This window comes from Aricia agestis, chromosome 20, assembly GCF_905147365.1.
Source record: "Aricia agestis chromosome 20, ilAriAges1.1, whole genome shotgun sequence".
In the NCBI taxonomy this organism is placed as follows: Eukaryota; Metazoa; Arthropoda; class Insecta; order Lepidoptera; family Lycaenidae; genus Aricia; species Aricia agestis.
The window spans coordinates 3,732,907-3,745,135 of record NC_056425.1 but is presented as its reverse complement, the minus strand read 5'-3'; the positions used below and the strand labels follow the sequence as shown (position 1 = coordinate 3,745,135).

The window sequence follows — 12,229 nt, the reverse complement described above, 5'->3', positions numbered from 1 at the left end:
CGCAGGCAATTTAGCTATTTACACGCTATTGCCTTTCCAGGCTAAGTAAAAAAAAAATCGAAATCTTTTTTGCTAATTGTGCGTAGGGGATATCCAGATTCTCCTATTTTTATTATATTCGTTTTCTTTCAATCTACAAAACGATATTCACATGAAATGTCTAACGCGTTTTAATTGGATAAAACGGCCACATTAATTTTAAGATTACTGAATTTTATTAATACAATGAAGAGTTTGAACAAGCGATGTTCGGAGCTTATGTAAAATCTTCAATAAATTAAAGGGTAGGTACTAAATTATAATATCGAAGTATATATCCTCTACCACGATATCTACTTTGATAGAGAATATCGAAGTTATTTTTATTGGCAGTAAAAAGTAATAGCGTGGCGGAGTTATTATATTCAATACCAGTTCGTCCCCCGGGTGTCGTCAGAATTTATCGCCGTTCGATGTTATAATTATTATATTATAGTTTTTATCCTGTAAATTTATAACAACTAGAGATCCGAATAAATTTTATAACTTTTCAGACGTTATTTCATCATTTTTTATTAACCAGAGAATGAGATGTGCCTGTAGTGGCAATTTGTGTGTAGTGGCAACAAAAATCTATACAAATATTAAACTTCTTCAACATAATCTGGGCAGTAGTTTCAATTAAACGAATCTACTGGTCCGATGTAAAGAATAAACAAATCTTTTCTCTATTTTATTTAACAAGAGGAACTAAAATGGGTAGTACCTAGTTGCGTAAAACTCATAATTCACATGCAAAAATGCATACTGTTATAAAACTAACAGATTTTATGTACAATTAATGCTAACGTCGCTTTATGAATATGTAAAGTATGCATCAAACTATTTATTCTATTTCCGTCAAAAGGATTTACATAATTAGCTGTTTTTTTGTAAGAGTTCGTTAGCGCTGTAAGCCAATTCTGCTAAAAAATTATTGCTACTCTGCGCCTTTAAATGTCGACTCCAGTTTCGTCAAGTGGTTAGTAACGCTCCAGCTCTGATCACCGTATGTTTTTAAAACTCGTTAACCAACATGTGCATAAGGTGGATCTCTATTCACATAAATCAGAACAAAAAATTAAAAAAAAATGTATGACTGCAGGACACTTCTTTACAGCCTTTTTTTATTTACAGAGCCAACACTAATGTTTTAGTTTTACATCTTTTCTGTATTTTAATAATTATGGGTTTTAACTCCTTAACGTGAGCAAATCAAGCAAGCAAGCAGTCAGCTAGCGTAATAAATCAACAAGTTATCTGGACAGCCGAAGATCGAGCTAAACGCTGGGCGAGCTATTAAGAGAAATGGATGCATTAGCATAAGAAAGTGGAGATGTATGTTCGCCATTTGTTGTATATCATTAGAGAACAAATGGTTCAATTAATAATTGTGTTTTAGAATTGCAAACGAATTTGGTTTTACTGCACTTGTCCAACGAGTTTCCGTACAAAAAAAAATTGAGAGGTGTCAAGGGACACCCGAATGGAACTAAGTTATTTCATATGTTAAAAAAATCTGTATACAGCATTAAAAAAAACGCCATCTACTGACGCCCAGGAATACTAACAACGCGTCACTGTTTATTCCTAAAAAAACGCCAATTAGTTGATGCACAGGAATACTATCAACGCCCTCTGCCCCTACTATGCAGGTACTAATAAAAAAGTGTCGTTACAACTGTTTCAGTCTAGCTCAAGGCGCAGCGCGCTAAAGGAACTACCTTCCAAAAAATGTAAATACGACAGGGTCTATCTGTCTGTCTGTTACCTCTTCACGCCCAAACCGCTGCACCGATTTTGCTGCAATTCGGTATGGAGATACTTTGAGTCCCGATAAAGGACACAGGATACTTTTTATCTCGAAAAAATGTACGGTTCCAGCGCGATAAGGATTTTGGCGCAACGGAGTTGTGGGCGTCATCTAATTGAATAATTTTTATGTGCCATGTTTCAGCATTATTTTTAATGTTATGTAAATAACATCATTATATACATTTATCCTAAGCTAAAGTTGTGTAGTTATTATTAGATCTATAAATGTTATATTGATCTGAGGAAGCCCAACAGTTACGAGCACGACGGAATCTATTTACGAACAGTACTAAGAAACACCCTACAGCGAGTAAATTCCATTATTACCAGCCAAAACATGAAACCTTTATACTTTATAGTTTCCTTTTTTTCCGAACAGTGAATCTTATTTGGTAAACTCTTATTTCGCTGCCTAGTATATTTAGTGGCTAGGCGTTTTAAAAATATCATTTTAATAACCACGGTCCACACGGGGTCAATTCAAATCAACCAGAAGTAGTGATTTTTGAAGTTTAAAAAACGCACCTTCTTCACTATGGATTACTGATGCTTGGGGCCTTTTAAACATATTATGATGATTGCGCAATCACCCTGCGAACGCTATATAGTACTTGCCTAACAATCGCCATGCCAGTCTATGACTCTCCTAAGAGCTCACAAAAAATAACTTGTTACAGATGTGCCTTGCGACCTACACCACGCATCCAAGCTGATAATAAAAAAAACACCAATTTGAAAAGAGAACGTGGCTGGGCTGTGGTGTTGGGGGCTGGTGGTCGCGGTGGGAGCGCAGCGGAGCCCGCTCGGGTGGGCCATGGGCTCGCAGCGCATGGCGGCAGTGGCGGCGGTGTCGCACGCCAGCCGCTACTACAACCACACTCAGCCCGTCGTCACTGAAGCCACGCATTACACCGTCAATATATTCTTCGTCAGGTCAGTATCAAGCTGATTATAAAAAAAAATATGAAAAGAGAACGTGGCTGGCCAGCCACGTTCTCTTGTGGTGTTTGGGGCTTGTGGTCGCGGTGGGAGCGCAGCGGAGGCCGCAATATTTCCTTCGTCAGGTCAGTACACACCAGCAGGTTTTGTTAAAACTGAACTAGTTTGTAGTTTAAGAATTGCAGTCCAAACAACGAAAAGAGCCACAAAACTTTTTGTAAAATATTTTACTTGCTTTATGATTGGAAATATACTTACTACATAGCTTTATTAAATTAATTTAAATACGGATAATACTTAAAACGCTCACGCCAGGATCCTCACCCGGCGAAATACAGAATATCCACACAAATTACAATTTATTTTACAAGTCGAGTAGTGCTTCCGAAATAATTTTACAAACGTTAAATAAAATTGTAGGATAATTCATTTTATTTCCTGTACATTCGCGTTGTATTTTCAACAACTTTTTGGTAAGTGGCAGCTGCCAACTGAAGAGATTTCGTCAATATTCATTAAAAATTGTACATAAATTTTATTACAAACTAGACATTCCACGCGGCCTCGCCCGCATAAATGAGAAATTTTACGGAAACCGAACAGAAACCGAACCGAACAGAAACATTTTCCCGCAAAAAATAGCCTATGTTTCTTCATGTCACGTTCTACATCTGTGCCAAATAACTTAAAATTGATCCAGTAGTTCGCAAAATAAGCGCCTTCAAAAAATTTTCCCGGTTTTTTCCACATTTTCCTATGTTTCTTCGCTTCTATTAGTCTCAGAGTGATAATTTATAGTCTATAGCCTTCCTCGATAAATGAGCTATCTAACAAGGAAATAATTGTTAAATTGGACCAGTAGTTCCTGAGATTAGCGCGTTCAAACAAACAAACTCTTCCACTTTATAATATTACTAGACATTCCGCGCGGCTTCGCTCGCGTAAATTAGATATTTCACAGAAAAAAAAGTCTACAAAAAAGCCTATGATCCTTAACGTGGTCTACTTCTTATCTGATCCAAATAACAGAAAAAATGCTCTAGTAGTTCGTGAGATAAGCCCTTTCAAATAATTTCCCCCGTTTTTACACATTTTCCTCTATTTCTTCGCTCCTATAGTATTAGCGTGATAAAATATAGCCTATACCCTTCCTCGATAACTGGGCTATCTAACACTGAAATATTTTTTTTAATCGGACCAGTAGTTCCTGAGATTAGCGCGTTCAAATTAGGCCTTTCTAATAATTTGCCCCCGTTTTTTCCATACTTTCCTCTATTTCTTCGCTCCTATTGGTCTTAGCGTGATAAAATATAGCTTATAGCCTTCCTTGATAACTGGGCTATCTAACTCTGAAATAATTTTTCAAATCGGATCAGTAGTTCCTGAGATTAGCGCGTTCAAATTAGGCCTTTCTAATAATTTCCCCCCGTTTTTTCCACATTTTCCTCTATTTCTTCGCTCCTATTAGTCTTAGCGTGATAAAATATAGCCTATAGCCTTCCTCGATAAATGGACTATCTAACACTGAAAGAATTTTTTAAATCGGACCAGTAGTTCCTGAGATCAGCGCGTTCAAACAAACAAACAAACTAACAAACTCTTCCGTTTTATAATATTAGTATAGATTAGTATAGATAATATAGACTTGCTCGCCCGATAGACAGTGTTCTGTCGCGCCTATGATTTTAAACAGAGGTAGAGTCAATATTATTATGTTCCTCGCAATTTTCCTGATATTTTGGACACAGAACACAACGAATTTTATTTGCTTCTACTTTTTACTTTCGGGTTACCAATCTACCGCTTCTAGTTCAAACTCCGTTGAGTTTCAATTAGAACATGGTTACTTTTGTCCACATTCAATTTTCCTCCCATATTAGATACCAAAAAACAAACAGGTGGTGGCAAAAAACCAGTTATTTGCGACACAGTAGTTTGTGGCTGGCAGTATCACGCCAAAGACATGGTGATGATGGTAATTGGTAAAGGTGATAATGATGATGATGATAATGAACCGATATGTTTGCATGAGTCAACACCTAATTTAACTAATTCAGCAGTCAAACTTCAAAATCGAACATTCTGAAACATTGCAGTTCATAATCCCATATTGAATTTAGCTCAATTGGCGGAGTTGATAACAATTAGGGCCGTCAAAAGTTGCTTTGTCAGTTGTAATGTGTGCTGTCGGCAAATTCATATTATATATGAAATAGGGTTGCCACTAAAATGTTATATTTATTAGGAATTTTGTATTGTATAATTTCACGTAAAGACTGTACTTTTTCAGGATTATTGTGTGTGTTTATCCAGAGCCCAAAGTATATCTATAAATCCGTTCAATAGTTTTTCTCTTATAAAATTTTAATTAAAAAAGGTACTTACAAATGTGTAACTTTGAGATTTCTTAATCGGATCAATACACGCACACTTCTTTAAGTATTATGTAGTTCGACCCTTGCAGGATATGCAATTTTCGTTCAAAGTTATTTTCGTGTTTACACATCTGAGGTTTCAAAGAATATAGACGAATTTAACAAATCAAATTTACTCATTAAGAAAAAGCTTCATACCTTTAGCGTCTAATATATTTCGTTAGTTTCGTAGTAACACATAAGTTGACTAGGCCACTTTATATTCCGGCGCGGGCGTAGCTCGGCTATAATCAACCAATTGGCTAAGTGATTTTACTGGCAAAGGTCGATCAGGCCGATAATAAAGGGTTGTATCTCACGAATTAGCTCGCAATTACGCACCTTTACGAGAATTGCGACGTGCGAAAATTATGCTTAAGTATACCTGTACTACGTTAGATTGATCACGTTACTGTTACGCGAACGCAATTATGAACTTTATCACCTGTAAATACAGTTTTATTTTGTGTGTAACAGATTTAGTGCTAGTTCGGAAGAAGTTTGCGCGCAATTATCGACTTTATCGCATGCTAAGAAGGTTCCAACTTGTTTGTCATGGATGTAATTAGTATGGGGTATGTGAATCTACCCTAGTTGGGACTTGGGACACAAAGAATTTATGGCTGTCGCGTCAGTGACGTCGGATGTGCCTTTAATGAAAACTGCGTCCGTAGAACGTCCGAAAAAAGTACTGCGTACAGTACAGCGGAATAAAACATTAAGTATGAAAATAATGATTTTCTGACTTCTTTTGAAAGCAAATGAAGCTTATTTTGTTAAAGTTTAGACTCCATTTTCTATTTAAACAAGTCTTTGTCTTTCATATGTTCAAAGGTACGCATAGGGAAAGGGTTTAAGTAAACTTTCTGTAAACTTATTTAAGGGAAATTATTGCTTCAAAGATCCCTTTGCAGTTATACGGTACCTATAACTCAGAATATAAGTTAATATGCAAATGTGCGTAGGCAGCTCTCTGCTTGGGGGCAGACACAGAACAGACAGGATATCTGTATCAAATAATTTTCAAACGACATAAAAGTTGATAGATACTTAGGTATATAGACAGCATAATATGTAAAAGAGAAACTTTACAATAAAAAATAATGTGAAAGTAATATCGAGAAACAAATAATGGTTCGCCCTAAAACAAATAATGGTTAAAGGCCGTAATAGGCTTGATGACTATTTTTTTTCTTATCGGTAATTGAACGACCCTTAAAAAATAGAAACATCGCTGAATGAATGACTCTGATAGCTTAAAAATTCACCAAGATATGACAATTCAAACATCTCATAAAATAGACTTGCCCGAAACGCTCCATACAAAGTGCTACGAAAGACTGACGTCACTCTTTCGTAGTTTGTACGCATCGGGAGAGAACTTTGTTCGATAGGTATATTAAATATTGCGCTTATGAAAGTGGTTTTGTAACAAAAGTTGCTTTTAATTGCATAAGTTATCGAATGGTATACAAATATTAAGAAATATAATTGAAAATAAATCGACTTGATTATCCAACTTTGAAGGCGCATAACAAAAAAATACAAATGCTATTGAGCTGAAATTTTGGGAACACCTTTTTTTACACATTATGTTTTACCATGATTTCTTTATTTTATTAACAAAATTCGCTAATATTTGACTTTCTCATCATCCCTATTCCGGTAATAAATTATTAAAAAAAATTAAAATATCAGCGTAGCATAGCTATATGGTATGAAATACTTAAAATTATGTTAAGACTTAAGAAGTTAAACTTACTGCATACTTCAAGCAACCAATAACAAAAACTATTGAATATTAAACAGACTATAAGTTGTACACGGAAATTACAAACAAAACTGATTAAACCCAACATCGAGGCGAGAGTTCATCTTATTAACATTCAAAATCAGTATTATAACTTGAAAAGGTTAAGTTTTAAGTCCGATAGCCAATCAAGTAACCAATTTTGCAAGCGACAATATAAAATGTGGTAACTAACTAATTAATTATTATAATATTATAAGTTATAACCTAAGTGCTAATTTGTGGAACGTTTAGGCAAGTATTTGTACTCGAAAATGACATTCTTTCATCAAGGTTCAGTCAATCATCAAAGTTCAAGGATATGGATGAAAAGCTCTAAATAGAGAATAGACCACTCAAATTGTATTGATAGAAATACATCAAAGATACACTTAAATCCTAAGTACCTACATATTTCGAGTACTGCTATTTTTTTGTCCAAATGTGAGATTTAACAAAGTCGTTTAAACATTTGTGAAACTACAATTTGCAAACAACATCGAATCTAACAATTAGTGGTGGCTTATCGCTTTGTGTAACATATCGATTGGTCTTACAATCGATATCTTCAACAAAGCGATAAGCTGTAGGAGCTGCTCAGTCGACTACACCCTTATTGTGCTATGATAGAATATGATTGTTAAATTAAAAGTCATTGATATAAAAATGATAATATATTGATTGAATGCTAATGATAGTAAATGAGTGCACGATTGATGACGGCTTGTAGCGAACTGTCCGAGAGTATGCACTTGCCGGGATTAAGGGAAAATTATGTAGGATCAGCAATGTACGTGCTAGCTCGTACATAGGCCATTTCTAGAAAAACATTATCACCCTAGTGCGAGAAGTGTTTTTGTGTGAGTTTATAGTTTGTACTATAGGTCTACCAGGATCTAATGGCAAATTTTCAAAAAGTATCCTTGATTATATTTGCATGTTTATGGGGATACATGTTTCACACACAGAATCAGCCGCTATAAGGGAAAAAAAAGGATCAAAATGTGAGTCAATTTATTTTCTCACTTTTTGCCGTCAGATCAGGTAGACCCTGTGGGTAGACCTAGTTTACTAGATGACGCCCACAACTCCGTTGCGCCAAAATTCCGGTATAAAATGTATCATCCTTTCCCGGGACTCAAACAGCAAAATCGGTTGAGCAGTTTGTGTGTGAAGATGTAACAGACATACACACTTTCTCATCTATATATATAAAAATAGATTTCCAAATGTGTTAGTCGCGCTAAAACTTGAAAACGGCTGAACGGATTGGGCTGATTTTTGTCTTAAAATATTCGTAGAAGTCCAGGGAAGGTTTTAAAGTGACATGAAGTTCACCGGTACAGCTAGTTATATATATATATATATATATATATATATATATATATATATATATATATATATATATATATATATATATATATATATATATATATAAATGGATTTTCAATTGTGTTTTAAAGCTAAAACTTAAAAACGGCTGAACGGGTTGGGCTAATTTTTGTCTTAAAATATTTGTAGAAGTCCAAGGAAGGTTTTAAAGTGACATGAAGTTCACCGGTACAGCTAGTTTATAATATAAGTATGGATGTGATTATAGTGTCGTGTATTACTCAATACTTAACCCACACAAATGTGGACAGCCAGTAAGTGATAGCACAAAAGAAATTACATAAAAAAAATAGAACTAACCAAACTTACAGCCAAGCCCGTAGTTGCTGCAAACGCTCCCATTGTACTCTAAGCACCATTGTTAAACGTTTGTCAAATACAAAGAGGTTCAAACGAGATTTGTCATTTTCTGTTAATGCTTGTGAAGAGGGAATCTTGGAAGTTCTTTTCATCGCTGGTGCATCTTTAAAAGCGGTCTGAAACAGTAACCTTGAGTTATTCTTTAGTTACTGAATTGAAAATTCTTTAATGTTTTAAGCGTTTTCATCATCATCGTCCGTGTGATTGTCGTTGAGGATTCATAGAGTACTTACTAGGGACTCAAGGTATCTCCATACCAAATTTCAGCAAAATAGACAAAGAAGTTAAGAAGTTCATCCCCTATTTTAACCCCTTAGAGGTGGAATTGATCAAAATCTCTTCTTAGCGGATGCCTACGTCATAATATCTACCTGTATGCCAAATTTCAGCCTGATCAGTCCAGTGGTTTGGGCTGTGCGTTGATAGATCACCATGTCAGTCAGTCACCTTTGAGTTTTATATATATAGATATACATATATATAATTTTATTTTTACTCCCCGTCTTACATAAATTTGTAAGACGGGGAGAGAAGACCGACAGCGCGGTGTAGGAGAGGAAGAAACATCTGCTATGCCAAATCTTGCAGGTGGTGCGAGGTAGTTTTATTAAACTACTCATTTTCTGAAATTCCTCAATGTCCGAGGAGAACTCATGTCAGAACTGACTGAATAGGTGATAATCCAATTGATCGGCTTACAGCCATACTGTCAGGGGAGTGGTCACCACGCGACATCGCGTGACCAACCTGCCATTCTGTTTCAGGGTAAATGATACGTCTATGTAATATGTATCACGTATGACATGTTATTACAAGTTATTACGGTGAATAGGATATGTCATATGATTTGGACGTGACTTTAAAATGTTGTAGGTAGTATTTTAGACTTAACTCTTTTATAGTTTCAGGGAATTGAACCAAATTTAAGTGATATGAATAGGACTTTTTTTATGAGTGCTTCAAAATAATTTCACAGTAAACTTAAGTAAGAAAGTTGGTTCTATAGTTGTTTAGAAGAGTACGTTATGTTTTGTTTGTAAGTTTGGTCAATTGCTAAAAATTCCGTGTAACTGGGCTCTTTTTAACCCCCCACAAAAAAGAGGGGTGTTATTGATGAGACTTCTCCAGTTACTAAGTTGGCCGATGAACCAATACCATCGGTAATATGGACGTGCTATGTGATAAGTAGCGTTTTTTTTTAAAGAAGGCAGGTCGCTGTAGCCCTGACGTCACTGCGACCCATGAGGATCTATTGTGACTCCTTCGCACTAGAGTATCATCCCCAACCCAATACTGCTCATAAATTGAACGATATGGTTGGGGTTGGTGCCACGAATTTCATCTGTGGACGAGTATTCGTGGCGACCAAGGTGCCTGTTCCTGCTCTGTAGTAAAGCAGGACAGTCGAGGAGAAGGTGAATAGGTGTTTCATCCTCCTCCTCACAGAATCTGCAAGTCGTTATGCTACAAATACCCATTCTGTTTAGGTGTTTGTTGAGCTTGCAGTGCCCAGTTAGGCTTCTGGTAAGGATTCTTAATTGGTTCCTACCCAAGGTGAGCACTAATTCTGATTGTTTCTTGTTGAAGTCAGAAATTAGTGCCTTGGAGTGTTCAAGGCCAGGGGTCTCAGCCCATTGCTTCTAGCATAGTCTGTGACCCCATTCCTTGAGCACTTGCTTTGTGGTACTGGGAGTTATACCACAGACTGGTTCTGGACCATATATGAGACTTTCGGCCTAGCCAGTTCGTCAGCGGTTTCATTGCCGGGGACGTTGCTGTGGCCCGGGACCCATACTAGGCGGATGTTGTTGTTCCTTCCTAGCATGTTTAACGTCTCAACGCATTCCAGAACTAATTTGGACTAGACTTCTGCGGCAGTCAGTGCTTTAAGTGCAGCTTGACTATCGGAGAAGATAAAAACGTTTTTATTAACTAGGGCCATCTCCAGGCTTTCTAGTGAACAACCGAGGATAGCGAAGACTTCAGCCTGAAACACGGTCGCAAACTCCCCCAAACAGGCGTATTTGCCCCTTGGTGGCCTGCCCCCGTAGAATCCGGCTCCCGCACGGTTGTCTTTCCTTGATCCATCCGTGAACCAAACTATGTCGCTAGGGCGGACATCGATTGGGATTTTTCTTTCCCAGTCCCCCCTGGAAGGTATAAAAACCTGGTACTGCTTCGAAAAGCTGTACACATTGATCATGGCATCTGATGGCATGGCCATGATAGGTGATTCACTGAGAGACTGTTCCAGCTGTCGAAATGGGGTGGAGACCCAATTCGTCCTACCCGCCGTCCTGGCCCTGAGAGCCACCTTTTTGGCCTCCATCTGAACAAGCAGAGGAAGCGGAGTTAAGTTGATCAGGGCCTCGAGGGAAGCGGTGGGTGTTGACGAGAGTGCACCCGTGATTATTAGACATGCCAGTCTCTGTACGCTGTTTAGTCTTTTATTACAGTTTACTTGTTAAGCCTTTTTATGCCACACTGCGCAGCCATATGTGGTAATCGGTCTCACTACGGCTGTATATATCCATAGCATTGCTTTCGGCCGAATACCCCATTTAGAGCTGACAAGCTTCCAACAGGAACCCAGAGCACATCTAGCCTTTTTCGTAATATACTCGATGTGCTTATTTCAAGTGAGTCCTTTGTCTAGGATTACTCCTAGATATTTGACATCACCCGCAAACTTAATAGTTTTCCCGAAGAGTGTTGGGGTCTTAGTCCCTCCAACTTCCTCTTTTTGGTGAAAGGTATCAAGACCGTCTTATCAGCGTTTTGACAGCTTTGTTGACTGCTGCGAGGTTTATCTGCAATTCCTCTCTGAATACACTCCAGTTTGTGGCCTTTGGATTCCTATAAGTTAAGTAGAGTGTATTCGTCTTTGATTGCCCGCGATCAACGTTGATTGTCCAAATGTCCATACAGCAACAATATCCAGTTGGCAATCATGGTTATCCATCTTGGCTTGACGTAAATTAAAGTGACTTAGCGTAAAAGTCAATCGATAAATGAATCTGTACTGTTTTCATTAGTACATTTAAATTAACTATCTCATTATCAACAGCGCGACGCTATGCGGTGTGCTGGTGGCGGTGTGCGCGGCGTGCTGGAGACGCTCCCCATCATCAGACAAGCCGGAAGAGGTGGCTGACTGCAGGGGCATATACACCGTCAGCGCCGACACCAGGCTGCATCAGGTGAGTCCATGTAACCGAATATTTTAGGCGTTTATGGACACTTGCGGGGATTAAGGCAATATTTTACGAATATTGCACAGTGCACACGCAGAGAATTAATAGAAATTACGCAAAGAAACACGGGCAACAGGGTACTCTTTTCGGTGGAGAGCATTTAACCAGTTTTGATTATGAAAACTTAGTTGGCACGGAGCTCTAAAGTAACATGCCTTCGCTTATTACAATGATGAAGTTTTAAAATGAATTCATTATTTAAAAGAAATATCGGAATATCACTTATACCTTTAAGCTAGACACGCGCA

At 37.5% G+C, this 12,229-nt stretch overlaps 2 protein-coding genes across 3 annotated transcripts in view; one reads left to right on the top strand and one right to left on the bottom strand.

Annotated features, from left to right (window-relative positions):
• Positions 1–12,229, bottom strand: part of LOC121737191 (probable beta-hexosaminidase fdl) — a 161,569-nt gene that overhangs the window by 62,440 nt on the left and 86,900 nt on the right. The window lies entirely within an intron of this gene.
• LOC121737192 overlaps positions 1–12,229 on the top strand; it is a 57,186-nt gene that overhangs the window by 10,327 nt on the left and 34,630 nt on the right. Inside the window, exons 2-3 of the mRNA XM_042128788.1 lie at positions 2,511–2,766; positions 11,795–11,927. Coding sequence (XP_041984722.1) covers positions 2,648–2,766; positions 11,795–11,927 — 252 coding nt within the window. The 5' untranslated portion in view covers positions 2,511–2,647. The remainder of the gene's footprint in view (positions 1–2,510; positions 2,767–11,794; positions 11,928–12,229) is intronic.